The sequence below is a fragment of the Hippocampus zosterae genome, chromosome 3, assembly GCF_025434085.1.
Source record: "Hippocampus zosterae strain Florida chromosome 3, ASM2543408v3, whole genome shotgun sequence".
Lineage (NCBI taxonomy): Eukaryota > Metazoa > Chordata > Actinopteri > Syngnathiformes > Syngnathidae > Hippocampus > Hippocampus zosterae.
In genome coordinates this window covers 10757987-10777309 of record NC_067453.1, presented here as the reverse complement: position 1 = coordinate 10777309, position 19323 = coordinate 10757987, and the positions used below count along the sequence as shown (strand labels likewise).

Genomic DNA, 19323 nt, shown 5'->3' with positions numbered 1-19323 from the left:
TCTTGCACTGTCATGGAAAAGGTTCCCACCGACAAGCTTCCCAGAGCACAGATAATCTCTCAAAAAGGAGAAAAAAAACATAATTTTCCTGGGAAGACTCAATGACCTTGGCACTGACACTCAAACTACCACACAGAAACCTGAAATTATGGGTGTTTGTCTTCATTCCCCAGGTGCAGATAAAGTTCAGAACTTTTCTGACCCAAAGCAAAACAGTGCCTTGAGATTTCACTTTCAGCTGTTTACAGCTTAGCGTTAGGAATGAATCGTGAGGAAGAACCTTGTTTTCACATTGTACCCAGTCACTGACAAATTGGGTGTTGGGACAATGCTGTCACCTGCTGTCACAAAATGGGAGTGCACACTGTTCTTTTGACAGGTGACAAACGGGCAAGCACTGCTTCTCTTTTTCTGTAGATGTAGGCAGAAAAGGCTGGACCTGTTAGCATGGACAAATGCCAACCACTTGAAAAGGCATCCGAATGAATGAATACAAATTCAAAATACATTGTTTTTACCTTTTCCTAGCTGGTAACAATCATGTAAAAGTGAAAACAACAAAAACAGGACTGACTATTCATTCATTCATTCATTCATCTTCCAAGCCGCTTGATCCTCACTAGGGTCGCGGGGGGTGCTGTAGCCTATCCCAGCTGTCTTCGGGTAGTAGGCGCGGGACACCCTGAATCGGTTGCCAGCCAATCGCAGGGCACACAGAAACGAACAACCATTCGCACTCACACTCACACCTAGGGACGTCCGTCAATATGTAGTGAGTGGAGCTTCCGAGGTCACTCTTTCATTTGGTCTATCTCAACGGGTGGCAATTTTGCCACTTGCTGTCGACTGAAAATGACTCAGCTAACAACCAATCATGGCTCAGCTTCAGAAAACAGCCGAGCCTCCAGGCGGATTTTATTTGAACACCTGAAACAAGTCTCAATTATGGACTAGACAAAGTTTGTTTTTGTTTTGTGAGTGGGGCTGCAGTCAAACATGCTACAGTTTGCATTGGCGCAGAAGAGTTGGGGTGTGTGTGTGGATGGGGGGATCAGGGGGCGTGATAGATCGTCATGAAATACAGGATGGCGTCAGGAAGCAAAGAGGAGGTGGTGGAGAAAACATTTGGGGTAGCGCCCATGTTTGCACAGGAAGTGTGCACGATGTGTGTGTGAGTGAAGTGGAGCATCATGGTAGGGGCTGTGGGGGTGACAGAGCTCTCTTTTCATGGCCCTTGAGAAGGACCAACACAGAAATAAAGAAATGCCAGTCTGGATTGAAGTTGCATGCATGCAGGTCACTAAACAGCCATTGCTTCAAAATAAGTGACAGTTAATCGGTGTAGAATTATGTTCCCTGCAGTATGGCTGTGCAGGTGTCCCATGATGCAGCTCATTAACTGCCAAGTGAGGCCATTTAGTCACGGACAAAGGCCAGAAGAGAATGTTTATACTACATTTATTCCCAGACGCAACTTGCAACAATACACAAACGTGATGACAGAGGATGTGACTACAATGTACAGAATTTTCCTTTAACAATGGACACCTGCCTTGAGAGTGGCTGTGTTAAAGGGGTTAACCCCGCAAATGATTTCCATTAATACGTTCTATGAGTCTAAACACAGCATTCTGATTAATATTGCATTTGTGGATTATGAGTTAAGCAGTTAAATCCAAAAGCTAAGCCATGAGTAGTATCCCAAAAACGCAACATCAACCAGGATGCTGTGTTTAGACTCGCGGAGGCAAATGGATCACATTTCTGTTAAGAACATTTTTGTCACATAAGTGAGCATGTGAAACAAGTCAACGAGATTAGGCTCACACATGCATGGACGGTTACATGAGAAAGTAACGTTTAAAAATAGTCTGCATGACACACAGTGGCGTGAGAGTCAGAAGCTGGAACAAAGTCGCGATCAGGTCAGCAGACATGACCGTGATTTGACAAGATCCTTAGGTGCACAAGTCACATCACATTAGTGTGCTTGTTGTGTTTCTAGGGATATTACATAAATAAAGGCTGCAGTCTTCCAGGCCCTCAGATTCACACAGGAACAACATAAGGGGAATAAAAGATGAAAGGAGAGGTTTGGGGGAGCCCCATTTCCGGGGGAATTGTCAAAATTCCTCATTAAAAACTTAATTATTCCACCCAGAGTGACACCCATGCTTGCAAAAACAGGCTAGATGGAACTAAGAAACCTATCTTGGCAAAAGCTTGAGCAATACAAACATTCAGATCTCTGATAGCCAAGTGTTCATTCCTCAAACGCATACACGACTTAACAACTGCAGTACCTTAAAACTAGTGCAATATACTTTTCGATCAACCAACCTCCCGGGATCGACCCGTTACGGCGCACGCGCGCATACACACGCGCGTACGTACACACGCATGCCGTGATGAGCTTTTTTGCAGCCTGTTAACGCTCGTAGCTCACGCGTAGTGTTTTAAAATGCTTCTCTCGGCCCTCCAGATTCCCATTCTTTGCCCGCCTCCTCGGTGAATTGTACAAAACAAACTAACTGAGAATAATACCGATAAAAGATTAGCACGACAACTCTGAACACAAGCTGCCACTGCAATCTGCTGAGCGCCAACAACTTCCGGTGACGCAGTTACACGCCACCGTAGGTTAAAGATGACCCGCTTTATTTTGGTTTCTTACTTTTTGTGAAAGTGAGATTGATAGAATGATTAGGGTGCAGTGTGCGGAAACACAAAAAAATATTTCACTAACATGCACAGAGACACAAATGTTTTGTTTTGTTTTTTGTTTTTTTCCAGCTACACCCCTCGGATCAATTTGGGACCAGTCCCTGCTCTACTAGTTGTTCACGATCGACGTAATGGGCACCCCTGTTGTGACAAAATTTCCGTTCCGCAAATTGTCACAAATTAAATGACTCAACAGAAGTGCTGTGTGAAAAATATTCCTGGACAAAGACAATATCAGATAATTAACAGGGTTTCAAATATTTTAGTGGCCTCATTTATCCACATCAGAAACACTTGTCAGTATGTGTGATTATCATTTAGTTTATTCCATTTTTCAGATTCATATTGAAGTGTCATGCCATAAACTTCCAAGAACACTGAGACTCTCTAAAGCTGCGACCTACATATTGAACAATGTTCTAGGAAGGGGCATCACTGGAATGGCCACAGCAGCTGAAGGTCACAGAGTGCACCTCCCTCCACACATCCCATCACAAATCTGCTGCCGTTCTTATCACAAGAACTTGGCCATGCTCAACCCAGAGCAAAGCCTGCACTGCTGCAAGCAAAGTACATAAAACATAAGGGGAATAAAAGATGAAAGGAAAACTTTTGTCCAAATTCCTCATTTGTACTACTTTTATCTCGGCAATGTGTGTGAAGTGTAGCCCCCTCTCACAAACAAAAAATAAACAAATAAATAAATGATGATTTGGTCCGCCTGACCAAAGATGACTAGACGAGATTTAACCACCTCCGGACTGTAAAGGAAACTATGAGCCATTGTCTAGGTTTCACCAAGGCTGGAAGGGATTTGAGCGCTGGGAAGTGGTTACACCCAAGAACGTTTGGATGAGGAGGTGAAGAGCAGGCTTGTGACTAAAAAGTGGCCAACACACTAGCAATCCAAACACCAAACTGGTGGAAAAATTGAGCTATTAAGCACGCCTAGAGAAGTAAGCTCTGGTAATGTAGGCATGCATTTCTATGTGCACAGAGTACCTAGGGATGTGAACAATGAGGCACATTATAGGAAGCTACTGAAAAATAAGCCAGCACACAGTACTGCTTTAGCACCATCTGGTGGCATCTTGGTGTCAGAAATAATTTGATGAGTTGTGGAGCTTCGTTTGAACAAGCCTAGCTCTCTCCTGCCATGTTTTGGCATCTTTAGATGATTTGCAATTTTGGTATTTTAGCAAGAAACAAGAAGCCAATGCACATAATTTGCCTAAATCAATAGTGATAACCCAAGCGTCAGTGTAGAGTAGTCTTATCATAGCAAACAGGAACAAAAGGGGAAAACCATGTGTGTGCGCGCCCGCGTTTTGCAGTGGCGGTAGAACAACAACAACTGCTGTTGTGGTCAGACAAAGCAACAGCATCGCTTGTCCCTGTGTGGTGACTGTGACAAAGAAAAGGAAAAGGTGGGACTGAGGATGGGGAAAACAACCATCAACCATATGGATTATGGGAAAAACTTTGCAGCTTCACAGGCACACGAATGAAAAGCTAAGAAAACACACACACACACACACACACACACACACACACACACACACACACGCCATGATGAGAAACACCCTGAAACTGAGGCATGCAACGCACTTCTGCAGCCTGTTACCTATCGTAGCTCACAAGTAACATTTTAAAGTGCTTCCCTGGACCCTCCTAGATTCCTATTCTTTGCCCGTGCCCTCGGTGAATTGTACACGAAGCAATCTGAATGAGAATAATGTCGATAAAAGATAGAGCGCAACAGCTCTGATCACAAGCTGCGATTGCAGACTGCTGAGCGCTAACAACTTCCGGTGACGTAATCAGGCGCCACCGTAAATTGAAGATTTACTTGCTTGATTTTATTTTTTTAATATTTATTTTGTGAAAATGAGACTGATAGGATGATTAGGGTGCAGCGTACATGAACACAAAAAAATATGTTACGAACATGTACAAAGACACACAAATGTTTGTTTGTTTGTTTTTCTCCTCAACAGTCTTCAGATCTACTCGGGACCTGTCTTAGATCTACCGGTAGATCAGGATCTACCTAATGGGCACCCCTGATCTAGAGTGTTCCATTAACCTATCATGTATGTTTTGGGACTATGGGAAGAAACCGTAGTACCCAGATAAAACCCTGCAGGCACAAGGAGAACATGCAAAATCCACACTGAAAGGTCAGAGGTCGGACTGATAATTCAGTCGTAGAATATTACGTAGCCACTGATTCAAGTATTTCCACATTTTTGAAAGTGGTGCGATCACGTTAGAGAAAAGAGTAAGTCAACATTATTCTGACAAATTGATGCTGTAATTTGACAAAATCGAGTCAATTTGAGTAGGCTCGTACATGTACCAAATACATACAAATACAAATAGTGTACTTGAAGGAAATTCTAAGAGGAGAATTTGCTAATAGCGTCCACAGATTGCAGAACTGTTGGAGATATGGTTAAATAAGTTATCTAGTTATCTAGTTGTGTGATGTGTTGCTGGACAGTGTTACTGAACTGCCAAATATATCAGCTAGTGGCTGTGTTTGAAATTCCTCATCAGCATGGTATGTCATGTTGAAACAGTGGGGGAGAATAACTTTGTGGACAACGGGGTGTGACTGTAATTATAAAAGTAAAGTGAATCTCCATGTCAATTGTATCTGTTCTGCTTGGAATTCCATGTGCTGTTTTAGTAAATACGTAATCTTGAACATGCTTGTCAACATTTCACAACAATCGCTCCCCTTATATCTCAGCTACTATACTATACAGTAAGTCGACTAGAAGTACAGTGAAGTAATGTTTGTGTTGCTCACTTGTCTAAAAATGACAGAGATCCACATGGGATGGTGAAATGTGAAATGTTTTTTTCTTGTTGTCTTCTGCAGTTTATCCAGTAGCAGTACCAAAATGCAAGATTGTTTCAACATATGACGTGGCACTGCTGCCAAAGGCACTGCAGCGCAGAGGAAAATTACACCGCTCTGCAAGAAAATGTGTGGCAGACACACCTACTCAACACCACCTTCTCCAGTCTGTTAGGCTGCACCACACCACCTTTTCCATTCACTCTCCCGGGACAACCTCAATAAACACGAAGTGAGGCGCCAAAATTCTTCCTGTCTCCCTTGAAATGGCCCTCTTGTTCCAAGAGAGAGCAGAGAGGCTGTGGGCTGTTGCAGCATTTCTAACACCGACTTCACCTGACATTTTAGTGCCGCTTTCATGCCTAAAGGTAAATACACGCATATATACCTATACACACACTTGGCATCTCTCTCCCTCTATATATATATATATATATATATATATATATATATATACACACACACACACACACGTGTGTGTGTGTGTGTGTGTACATGATGATGTATAAATATCTACATGACGTAGGGATACCCATGTGTGTGTGTGTGTGGCTGGTAGGCACAGGTACCACCTTTTTTACAAAAACAACTCGGACAGTCACAATACTTTTTTTTGGGGTGAGATATTTTTCCAGAAGCTAATACAATAAACAGTAGTGGGGGGGTTTTGCCACTTATATAACCTCTTTAAGGTCCTGGCACAAATATTGTAGAAGCAAGAGTATGAAAACAAGCAATAAAATAGTACAAAAGCAGCGCCAAAGATTACAGCTGTTCGCCGGCGCATCCATGAACGCTGTCACCTTGGCTAGCATTAGCGCTACAGTACACAGCTGCAGCACATTAAAAAAATGAGAGGTGTGCATGCCTATGAGGCAATGGCGCACATGCTAACAGTCGAACATTTTATTGGTTTCCAAAAGCTGTTCTACTCCAACCCTTTGCGTATGAGTGCATGGGAGTGCCAGCTCCCACAGTGGCGAACAAGGAGAGTTTAATTGAAGCAGCGCAACTGAATGTTGATGGTGTATATAAATAAACGTATGTAGATGACAATTTATCGAGTTCATAAAAATACTATTGTTTTTTTTACGTTTTATTATGTTTTTTATTTTATTTGCTAACTGATAAGTCAAGATAGTATTGCTGATGAGCCTGAGAACAAGCCATTCATACATAGACAACATCCTTTCGCTTTCACTGTACGCAAGGTGTATGAAAAGCACCGTCTTCTGTGTGTAACTGAATGAAGTGTTGAGGTTAGTGCAAGGACATCACTTTCTGCTTCTAATGAGCCAGCAAGATGAAGCTGCTGTTGAACGCAAGCAAACACCGTGAAAGTGTTATGCAACCGTCCTTGTGTGAGGTCGGCACACTGCAGTGACAACGGGAGAAAGTAGAGGACAGGCAATGAACAGTGACAGACCTTGTTAACTCATTCACCACCAAAGACGTTTTTAAACGTCCTTTGAGACTTGGTCCAGAATTGGCTGGTACTGAATGAGTTAATGTGCACTATTTCATGAATGTAATTCTAGTTGAGTTAAGTGTATTGCATTACTGTACTGTTTAGCAAAGGAACTCTTCACACACTTGAAATGAGTGCATACCTTTGACAAAATCTTGTCAAGGTTTCTCAACTCAACTCAACTGTATTTATAGCGCACTTTCAAACAGCCATCGCTGCATGCAAAGTGCTGTACATGGAGCAATTAACATATCCAACAATAGTAAAGCAAATCTGGAACAAAGACGGTAGAAAGCACCGAACAGCAAAACCAAGAACAAATCTAAGTCATGCTGAGTTAAATGCCAAAAGAATACGGGTTTTAAAGATGGGCAGCGAGGAGGCTTGCCGTCATTCCAGAGAGTGGTATGACCATAATTTCTTCACCCGATTCAACAAAAACCTTTGTGAAAGCTGGTCCGATGAAAGTTAAATGAAATGTTCTCAGCGTGAGGGCATTCAACTCACTTGGTGATTATGAACCATATAGCCCAATTGTTTGGGTGGACCATGATAAGCAGAGAAGGAAATAGGCTAAACAGAACAAACAATTGAGGTGAATTATATTGAGTATTCAGGCCAATTTTAGGCTCACAAGTGGAGACTGTCACACACAAAAACCTATAACTCCTCTCTAGACTGCTGACCACAAACAACTTCCACTGATGCAGAGCATGCCACCGTAGATTAACGGTGACCTACTTTAATATTTATTTTATTATTTTTTTAAATATTATATTAAGTGTGAACGTGAAACTGATAGGATGCTTAGGGTGCAATGAACACAAACACAAAATATATACAGATTAAAACACGCACAGACACACAAATGTATTTATTTTTCTTTGTTTTCCTCCATTGCCTTCCCGAAAGCCCTTCCAATCGACGTGGGATCAGTTCACGGGCTAACGACATATTGGGCACCCATTTTACAACGCAGATGAAGGCAACAGGCTCGGTCAACAAAACACTCAATCCACAAAATATTTGGAAACAATCAAGCGACGAATTGATTTTTATGCCAATAACTGTAAAACGCAAGTCTTAAAAGTTAAGTAGACAAAAAAAGAGTTTGTTGCACTGTTACAACTATGATGTCACACTATTTAAGGAGATTGTTTAAGCAGTAAGCCTGTCTTAGTCCTAAACAGACTCCTGAAAGGCTGAAAATGAAGGTAAAATGCATCTTTTAAAAGTTTTTTTGAATTTAACAGGATGTCACACTAGGACATTAAGGTAAAATAATTTTTTTTTTAACTTTACACAAAGGCATACTATGACAGAAGGAGTGCTGGCAGGCAGTTTTTGTCCACACAATGTCACTGTTGAAACTTTAAAGACTTGAAATGAGTGGACTGAGACCTGCGCTGAGGTCAATGAGGACCCGTTTTAGCAAAGCAAATCAAATCATGTCAACATAGGGTCATGGTGACACTTTAAAATTGGCTAATGCTGGTGGAATGGGGAGAAAATGTTAAAAATAGACCTGATCGTCCATTTTATCTTAATGAGGGTTTGAGACATCAGCACACAGACCAGGTTCCTCCCTCAACTACATCACGAAGGTGGGGAAACACACCTCGGGAACAAACCCTCCTTTTACTAGACTTCTGTGTGTTTCTTTCACTAAGGGGTACAGTATATTGCACATGGTCAAACGTGAATGTGTACGTACACACACACACACACACACACACACAGACACGGACACACACGGTTATTTTAAGAGTTGTTCAAGGTGAAGTGAAACAGAGTTGCAAATCACTGACTCCTAATCTAATCCAGCTGCAGTGTGATGCGTGCTACAATTTCACCATCGTCAAAAAGCTCCTCAGAAAACTAGCACGTTATATTTAGAATTTCTACTGCAGTTCTGGCCCGTGACTGGCTCAACCGATGACCACAAGAGAGAGGAACCAGATGTGCAACTGCCAACAAGCCAAACCTAAATCATCTACCTTAACAAGTTAGTCCAGTGGTCCCCTGTGAGAGCACCAGCATGTAGGTCTGTCAACAAATGGGACTGTCCCAAAAAGGGCATTAGCAAGTAACTTTTTCATAAGAGATTTCAAAGTACAGTGAAATTGCTGGGAAGAAAAAAAAGAAAGAGACCAAAGTCTGACAATGCTACACAAACAAACAGGGAAACAGGAAATGCATCCTTGCCCTCTTGTGAGGGAACACAGTGTCCAAATTAAGACTGATTCGAAGCCAAGAGGCACACATGAGGCAAAGTTTCGAAAACTTGGCAAGGCTAGTAGGTCATTAGCAAAATAGACAGTCATGTTTAAGATCCCGTGGTTAGCTGTAGCCCGCTGGCCTCACACACTTCCCCCCCACCCATGTCACAATAGCCTGGCTCTGACACCAGCAGAATCTCTGCCTGCTACAGCAGCACTGACCTCAAATGTCACCTCCAAACCGCAGCACAATAACAGTGGAGCATACGAAGGAAAGGGAATCAGATCTGATGAAAATCAGATCATTTAAAGAATGGCGAAAAGTCAAACCAACTCTACTACCTGCAACTTAAGAGGCAGTAGGACAAGGAGTCACTTGGTTAATTACCTATAGAAGAAGCAGTCGCAGCACACCAAAACACCCATCCAGGCGGCGGTGAAGCAGAACTAGGCTGGACCCTTTGTCGTTCCCACCTCTCCGTCTGCACTGGCGGCTACAGGTGCAGCTGGGTGAAAATGTCCGGCCGAGCACCTTGTGCAATCATATGGTTGAACAAACAACCTTTGACTTGTGCACAGAACAGATGAATGCAGGACCAATTCGCTCGTCCGCAAAACGGAGCAGCAAGAGATGCACTTTGGCAAACTCCATTCACAAAAATCTGACAATTTTCACAGAGCAGGTTACTCATTCTCTCTGACGTCCAACGTCTGCAACTGTGTGCCTCTTTCACACTCTCGCACTCACTCTCTCTCTCTCTCTCACTTTCCTTAGCAAATAACTCTCTCACACTCCCTCTCCTCCTCGTTGGCCCCCACCTAAAAAAACGGGGAAGAGTAGCTTTGCAAATAGAGTCCCGTAAACAAAGTGCAGACGGCTGGGCAGCACAGGGTGGACTGCAGGAGAATGATGAATAGAGGGAAAGAAAAAGGATGTGTGTGAGAGAGAGAGAGAGAGAAGGAGTAAACTAACCTCAGGAGGCAGCGATTTTAGGAATTTGTTTACATATATACATGTATTTAATATGTACCCAAAACTACCTCCATACATTGGCTAAGCATATACAGTACGTCATTCGCTAAAATACTTTGAAGACTGGTTAGTGGCTACCCTCTTCTTGTGGGAAACAACAAACACAGACCATGTTGGCAGTGCAACCTGGTGAAAAAAAATCTTATAAATAAACAATCAAGGTGACTTTTCTTCTTCACAAATGATGCAGCGGAACCAAATGGGAGGGGCTTGCACTGTGACGAGCCCCCTGGAAGCGAGCCAATCCATGCAGAGTACTCCGGAAGAAAAAAAAATTATGAAAGGTACCATGCCCTGCACATCACTCCCATGTATTTGGGTGCTGGGAAAAAAATGCACAATTACACATGCTAAAACACACCAAATTCAACAGTGGCATAAGAAGTGTGCGTGTGTGTGTGACACCAATCAACAGGGTGATGCTTACGTCGACACAGGATTAATGGAGAGTGACGAAGGTGGTGCTGAATGCAGACGCTCAATGTCAGACTCAGTGAATCCATCCTTCTCATGGGTACAAAAAGTAAAGGCCCTCTTTTACTTTGCTTGACACAACACTCTTCATGATCTCTTGCTAGTTTTGGTTTGTACAATCAAGGGAAAACCGCAGCAGCCCAGCAAAGCACTTTTGCATCCGATGACATCATCGCTCCACCTCCTCCTCAGAGCCCTGTCGCCAGAAGCTTCGTTTAAAGAGACCTCCTCTTTTGCGGCGTGATTACATCATCACTCTCACCTGCAGACAAAGATATGTAGGCTTATGTGTGATAGAGCATGCAAAATAAGAGTATGAACAGAGGTTAATTAATCTTGGGAAAATTCCAGATGCAAGAGTATTTAGATTCAATTAAGATGAAATAACCAAGGCTAAACTGTAAAGGCATAGATCTCAATTTTGTTTGTGTGATTAGGCGTATGCATATGTGCTGATACGTGTGCTAGTAATGCATAGGAGACGTTTGTGGATCAAAGAAGGCAGGATGTTTTTTTTTTTTGTAATGTGTAATGCCCAGCAGAAAGCCATGTTTCCAATAACAAGGCAAAAGAGGAAAAGGAGTGCCTGATCGCGAAGAGTGAAATGACCATTAAACGAACTGTCATTTTCCAAAAAATATGTTATTGTGGCTTTGTGTGCCTGTACTTCCCCTGGCGTATGGGCTCATTCATATTATTTAGTCAAACAATACAGGCATACCATCTGCACTGGCTATTCTTCAGAAGCAAGAAGACAAAGAAATTTGGTTTCCTTTTCAAAGAGGTTCTAACTTGGGAGCAAAAGACAAAAAAGAAACAAGACTAAACCATATAGCACTTAATGGGTGACCTGTGCAGAAAAAAAAGAACAGAATTATACGTGAATGCAATAATTGTCATGGAAGAGAAAAGTGAGATGAGATGGAGGTGGGGAAGTGGCCTGACACACCACGCACATACAAAGTTGCTAGGTGATGGGTCCACAAGAAGGAGCATTTCCTTGTAGGAAAAAGAGGGCGGAGGAAAAGGATGAAGATGGAAGCCGAAATGAAAAAGGAGATGAACAAAAGAGACGGAGCCCACCAGTTCTGAAACACAAACAACAGGTTTCTTCAAAACTGACACACATGTCGACAACTAGAAAAAAAGGAGTACAATTAGAAACTCTGTAATGGGGCAAGGGCAGTCGTAAACTGTGTGAAAATATATTAAATGACCATGCATCTTTTTTTTTATTCAGTAACCGTTCCCATAAATAAGAAAGTATCTGGCATTGTGTCCATACGTCCCACATATTAGTCAAAATGCAGAGCAGCTCCATAGAAAAGTGATTTATAGCAGTACAACCAGTTCCCTACCAACCACATCTTTCTCCCCAGACACGAGTGTCACATTAAGTTGCTTTGCGCACGGCAGCATCTTACTAACTTACCTATTTAAAGTGTAAGAGCCGTTCCTTTTAAACCTCATTCTGGACGACAGGAAGCGAATAAAGAACTCCAGAATGGTGCGATGTCGGAGCGTTTAGGCGGCGCCCGAAACAGCAAGATTGAAGCCGCTGCTGCTGTGGACGGCTGCAGGGCGCGCACACACGCGGAACAAAACAGAGTCGCTCGCTCCTCGACACCTTTGCGACAATTTATTTTCTCTCCACGCTGCACCTTCACCCCCACCCTCTTCCGTGAAGTTTCCGCGGGGCAGGCTCACAGTCTGGATGCCAAACACAAAGACTCCGTATCGATGACATGCGCGCGGTCTGTTGCAGTAGAATCGGGATCAAGACAAATGGACCGGTGTTACAAGAGACAGTGAGCTCGGGGGAAGATGCGTCTTTGTCCGCAGCCTGGCTCAACAGGCGAAATGGCTCACAGGATCATCTTCTCTGCCCGCCGTGAAAAACATCAACTCCACAACAATGTGCAAACTACCCAGACACAATGACGTCATCACTATAGCTTTTTTTGGGGGGGGGGGGGGTCACTTTCAATGAGACGGCTTCCCCATTCACTCGAATATACTCCCATTTTACTACTGTGTGTATATTTACGTACATACAGCAAGTTGTCCCAAACAGCTGTTGTCCAAGCTTGAAGAGTGAGTCAGATTTGAGGCCAAGAATAGGACTCAAGAACGACTAATGCCATTAAAGCACTGTACTGTATTCTCTTGACAAACACGCATGTGCTAATATACAGTAACTCTGCCTGTGCGTGTGTGTGTGAGTGATTTATATACATAAATATTTAAGATTGTCAAGACCTAATATTGAGAAAAGAAAATACATGAGATATAATGTTGCCAATCTCAATTAGCAAAGAATTGTTGACCCCAATTCCAATGTAGTTGGAACGTTATGTTAAACATCAATAAAAACAGAATATAGTCCAATGATTTACAAATCGTGTTCAACTATGCATTTGAATGCAGTACACACACAAGCTATTTAATGTTCAAACTGATAAATATTATTGCTTTTAGCAAATAATTGACATAGAATTTCATGGGTTCAATGAGTTTCAAAAAAGCTGGGAAACAACATTGAGGAAAAGCTCATCAAACACCTGTCTCAGGCCAAAGTTTCCAAATGTACAATTGCAACTATTTCATCATCTACAGTCAATATTATTATCCAAAGGTTCAGAGAATCTGAAGAAATCAGTGATTTTAATCGGCAATGCCGAAAACCAACACTGAATGCCCGTGACCTTCAATTTCTCAGGCGTCCCAGCATAAAAAACTGACATCAGTGTGTAAAGGACATCGGCATATTGGCTCAGGAACACTTCAGAAAACCAACATTTTGGCACTACATCCAAAAATGCAAATTAAAACGGTCGGATTAGATTGACATGGCAACGACGGTCAGATTAGATTGACATGGCAATTAATTGAGCCCGAAATCTGATTGGATAAATATAACAGTTACACATGCCTAGATGGTGGGCAGCCAAGACACATAATGACATGGAAATAAATGAATACAATTTCATGTAACTTGACAGTGGTTAGGTCAGCACACACGGCTTTGACGGAGCTGAGTGCACAGCAATGACGGGGGGTCAGAAGGTCACATTTAAGATGCTTTGACAGGGCTGTGCACAAATTTGGGCTCAGGAGCTTGTGTGTCTGCTACAACTGAAGTAGGGAAGAGGAAAATGAAGAATCCAGACCAATGGTAGCTTTAAAAGCAGCCAGCATGACCTCATGTAATTGCGGTGCAGTGTGTGTCTGTGTTTGCGGGTGCATTGGCAATTCCTCTACTTCTGAAAAGCACTCTACTTTCGATGTATCCAAGTTGGTTAATAACTATAAGAGCAGTCTGGCACCAGAACTGCTGATGTGTCGCACCGCTGCTCCTCTGTCAGTCACACCACAGGATGATGGGTAATTGACGATGAGTAGACCCTGGAGTGTACGGACAGGATACACGCTTGGTTTCTGCATAAACGGGATGGAAACTGCCGACCGCAAAGGCTTGTTTTTAATTGATGCCCTTCTATACATCCTCCTTTCTCCTATTCGGCTTTAATCTTCCACCAAGATAAACTGAGCTATCTTCTTTATTTTGAAAACCATCCTATCAGTGCAGCTCCCCACGATTTAAGCCCCTTTTACACGTCTCTTGTCCCGCCAAGCTCAATGCCTCTTTCCAGGACATGTTGTGCAAGAGTAATATGCAGTTAAGTGTTGTGTCATTGCATACTAATGGAATTAAAGGTTAAAAGGAGACTTTTTTTGAAACCCAGTATTACTTTCGTGACATTATTTTATTGGTGTGAAAGAAAACGTGTTTTCTCCGCTTATCCCACAAAACAAAACAAAAATCAAGACAGACTGCTGTGCTTGGTTCCACACAGGGTTTCCAGGAATACTTTTCACAAACACACATGTTGAACTGCTTCATTCAACACACCTCACTCTATTGGGGGGGGGGGGGGGGGGGCAGACACTGACATATACACAATTTAGTGTACAAAAGGGGCCACTATAACGGGCACTGGGTGGAGTGTTACACACTGGACAGTTAGTGTCACAGTAAATATGAAACCCAGTGAAGCTGTATAAAAGGGTCTACTGTATGGCCAGTTCTGTGCGTCTATTTATGGTCTACAGTCCAGGATTATTTATTTACTGGACCAAATATCAATTCCAATATTTATTTGTTGGGAAAAAAATACATCTTGCGGCACAGTGATCGACTGGTTAGCACGTACTCTTCACAGTGCAGAGGCGCAGAGTTCAATTCTCTCTAACCTTCCTGTGTGGAGTTTGCATGTTCTCCCCTTGCCTGTGTGAGTTTTTTTCCAGGTACTACGGTTTCCTCACAAATTCCCAAAACATGCATGGCAGGTTAATGGAACACTCTAAAATTGTCCCTAGGTGTGAGTGTGAGCGCAGATGGTTGTTTGTCTGTGAGTGCCCTGCGATTGGCTGGCAACCGGTTCAGGGTGTCCTCCGCCTGCTGCCCGAAAGGATAGGCTCCCCCACATGACCCTTATGATGATAAAGCGGATCAGAAATCAAATAGATCCATTCTACCATGTGTAACAAGTTGAGATACGGTCAGAACATGACCTCCTTGGGCCAAAAGAGGAACTACAGGCTGTGATATCCTTTGACTTCTTCGCTAATTAACTTGCCATCAGAAAATTTGATTCACTCTCTGGCTCAACAGCAATCAGATGGTGACAGTTGACAAACAATGTATTTTCTCCCCGTGCCTGCGTGAGTTTTTTCCAACTCCGGTTTCATCCCAAATTCCCAAAACATGCATGGCAGGTTAATGGAACTCTCTCAATTGTCCCTAGGTGTGAGTGTGAGCGTGGATGGTTGTCTCTGTGTGCCCTGCGATTGGCTGGCAACCGATTCAGGGTGTCCCCCGCCTACTGCCTGGAGACAGCTGGGATCGGCTCCAGCACCCCCCGCGACCCTAGTGAGGATCAAGCGGTTCGGAAGATGAATGAATGAATTAATATTCACATGGCCACTATTAAGCCACTCTGTGTGCCCTGCAATTGGGTGGCAACCAGTTCAGGGCGTCCGCCGCCTACTACCTGAAGACAGCTGGGATAGGCCTCATGACCCGTGTTAGGATAAGCGGATCAGAAAGTAGATGGATGGATATATAGTGTGGGCCTGGTGGTGCAGTGGTTAGCGCCTCGACCTCACAGTGCTGGCATTGTGTACCGTGAGGTACCGGTTTCAATTCCAGCTGCGGTCTCCCTGTGTGGAGTTTGTATGTTCTCCCTAGGCCTGGGTGGGTTTTCTCCGGGTACTCCGGTTTCCTCCCACATTCCAAAGACATGCATGGCTGGCTGATTGAACACTCTAAATTGTCCCGAGTTGTGAGTGTGAGCGCGGATGGTTGTTTGTCTATGTGTGCCCTGCAATTGGCTGGCAACCGGTTCAAGGTGTCCCCCGCGTACTGCCTGAAGAGAGCTCGGATAGGCTTCAGCACCCCCTCCAACCCTTGTGACGAAAAGTGGATCAGAAAATGAATGAATGAATGGATATATAGTGTTCTACCTCAGGGATTACATTCCTTTGCATGTTAACAGAGTGCAGAGGCAGAACACACACATACAGTGTTTCACAGTTTCTAACAACAAACGGCACTCAAATGAACCATACTGTGAAAAAGCATGAATGTTACCTGTAACTGCTGCTGGTTCGGCATCAGTATACAGTGTCCTACTTTAACAGCTCCTGACAACCGTAGAAAACGAATTAAACAAATTAAAAAACTGGTTCGACAGAAATAAATCGTCACTTAACCTGAAAAAATCGAAGTCAATTGTTTTTGACACAAGACCAATCAAACACCAAGCTAAAATTATGGTAAACTCAATTGAAATAGAAAGAGCGTATGAAACCAAGTTTCTCGGATTAGTAATAGACTCAAAACTATGTTGGAAACCACATATCGATAACGTAAAAAGAAAAATAGCCAAGACCGTAGGGATCCTCTACAAAACCAAGGAAGTGCTAAATAAGAGATCTTTGTACACATTATACACTTCATTATTATTACCATACATGACCTACTGTGTGGAAATATGGGGAAATGCCTGCAAAACAAACACAGTCCCTATTCTCAAACTACAAAAAAAAGCAATTCGAATTATTAATAGATCAAAATATACGGAACCCACAAATCCACTATTTATCAAATTAAATACGATGAAATTTTATGACCTGGTTGACTTTAAAATCGCCCAATTGATGTACAAAGCACACAATAACCTGCTCTGCCAAAACATTCAGAAGTTTTTTGAAATTTGAGAAAGCAACTATGAATTAAGAGGTACCAACTTATTCAAAAAACTCAAAACAAGAACAAACATCAAGCAAAGAAGTGCATCTAGCAAAGGTGTTAATATGTGGAATAATCTCGAAACGGACCTAAAAATGAGTAAATCGTTTGCTGATTTCAAAAACAAATTCAAAAAAATAGTACAAACAACCAACATCAATCAGAGTTAAAATGATAAATTCTAAACATTAAATATAATGATAAATCAGAACTAAGTTGATAAATAGAGAAAGGTATTGAAATATCCATTATGAATACAAGAGAAAATTGACACAAGAGTGCCAGGGTGAGGATGTATATAATCCCGATACAAACCAAAAGTTGTGAAAATATCACGGTTAAGGGTAAAGTATGAGCCTTAATGGAGACTTCTTCTCACTTTTTCTTTTCTGATTGATATAAAAATGATTTAGTAGATACAAACACATAACGGGGTAGGACTAGATAAGTTTTTTTACTTCATCCTACTCCCTTGAACATAATAACTGTGTTGAATGAAGACTGATTTCTTTCTTTTTACTTTTTTATCTACCTTATTTTCTGTCAAATTATTACTGTATATGTTTTATGTTCAATAAACAAACAAACAAAAACAAGAGAACTTGAGATATAGGGCCCTCTTGTGGTATAAGGGTCCACTGCATTATGTTTTTTGTTGACAAGCTTGGCCTGTGCTTGAGAAGTAAACCAATCTCTTTTTTTGTCAATGGATGCTACAGCTTCTTGTTGACTTTGAAACTTAGCTTGTAGCCGATGTGTGCACATTTTGAGCATGACACTTTGATTCTCTCCTCTTTCATCTCAAACTGCTTCAAACAACTAAGCGTGTGACGGAAAAGTTGTTAGGACTGCACGACTGTCCCGTGTTTTATGTTATGTGTTGTGTTTATTATTTTACTTTATGTGAACTGTTTTGGTAAGCGCTTTGTTACAGCTGCCGCTGTTGTGAAAGCGCTGTATAAATCAGCATGTATTGTATGTATTGTATTGTGCTTACTATATGTCAAATTAATTTTGAGCATTAAGACATAATTAAGATAAATGTGCGGGAGATATCAATGCTCTCACCCTAAAACACAATGGAGTTCAAGTGCACTTCAATGACAAAGGAGCTTCTCTGCCAATGTTCAACTGATGTTCAGAGAGGCACATTTTTGAAGCTATTGTCAAGGAAATACTCGTTACTTTTGCTCTTGGGAAATTTGAGAGGAATGTTAAACTGAATACAGTATATACGGCTTTTGTGATTACTACTATATTAATCAATAATATATTTTTCTATTGCTCTCGACAACTTAGCTGCAGTGCAGTAACACCTAGTTCCTCTTCTATAAGGAAATGATTCATTGTGATTGGCATTGCTCAAGCACATAACTGTGGCTGTAAATACATTGCATTCTTAGATATTGTAAAAATTAACACTGACAGGACTTAACGCTTTTATCATCGTAACTCCCCGACTGCAAAGTAAAACACTTTCCGACACGCATGAATGCGTTGCATGTGCACGTGTACCCATAGCTGAATTGTTCACTCTACTGGTTCTTCAGCAATTGTGTGCAAGTACACGTTCAAGCCTCAGTGAAATGCGAAGCTGTGAAGAACCAGTGAGCTTTATGCAAAATTGACTCCACTTTCAGCAAATAATGATGCAATGCACACAGGAAATTCCATTAGAGAAGCTTCATTAAGATTTGTGAACAGTAAAATAAATGCACTTCAGCTGCTTTGAGCAATATTAAGAAACATCACAGGGATACACGTGGGTTAAAGTCTCATTTGAAGTGGAGATATTTCTGTAAAAGGCACATCATAGCATAACCCAGGCTGGCAGCCTAACCAATGCATAGATATTTCGATTTGCATAGTAGACAAAATCAACAGAATCGCAGCCAGTGCAGCTGCACTAGTCAGGCTTCAGTGACAACACGGCGCCTACTGAGATACACGAGTACAATATGCAACGGACCATAACGTTTGCAGTCTGAGCCAAAAGCTCACACTGCTGCATTCTGATAAAGCCGGCCGGCTCAGTGACAGACGGTCGGAGAAGGAAGGCAGCACTTCCTGTTTACCTTCGGGGAGTGACGAAGACTTCCTGCGAACAATGAGGAGGGAAAAGAGCGGTTGTTACAGTGTGGGGCGATGAGAAAAGTGCTGCACACAAAGTCAAACAAGAGGTCATATGCAAACAAGAGGATGCAGGTGTATGTGAACAATACACTC

At 42.2% G+C, this 19323-nt stretch overlaps 1 protein-coding gene across 3 annotated transcripts in view; it reads right to left on the bottom strand.

Annotated features, from left to right (window-relative positions):
• Positions 1–19323, bottom strand: part of mob2a (MOB kinase activator 2a) — a 60476-nt gene that overhangs the window by 27704 nt on the left and 13449 nt on the right. The window contains exon 1 of one of the 3 annotated variants that reach the window (XM_052060129.1): positions 12217–12669. The exons of 1 other annotated variant lie outside the window; for it this stretch is intronic. In XM_052060129.1, the coding sequence (XP_051916089.1) occupies positions 12217–12254 (38 nt within the window). In that variant the 5' untranslated portion in view covers positions 12255–12669. Of the gene's footprint in view, positions 1–9665; positions 9719–12216; positions 12670–19323 lie in introns of those variants that run through there. One more of the 3 variants, XM_052060130.1, reaches the window with a different exon arrangement.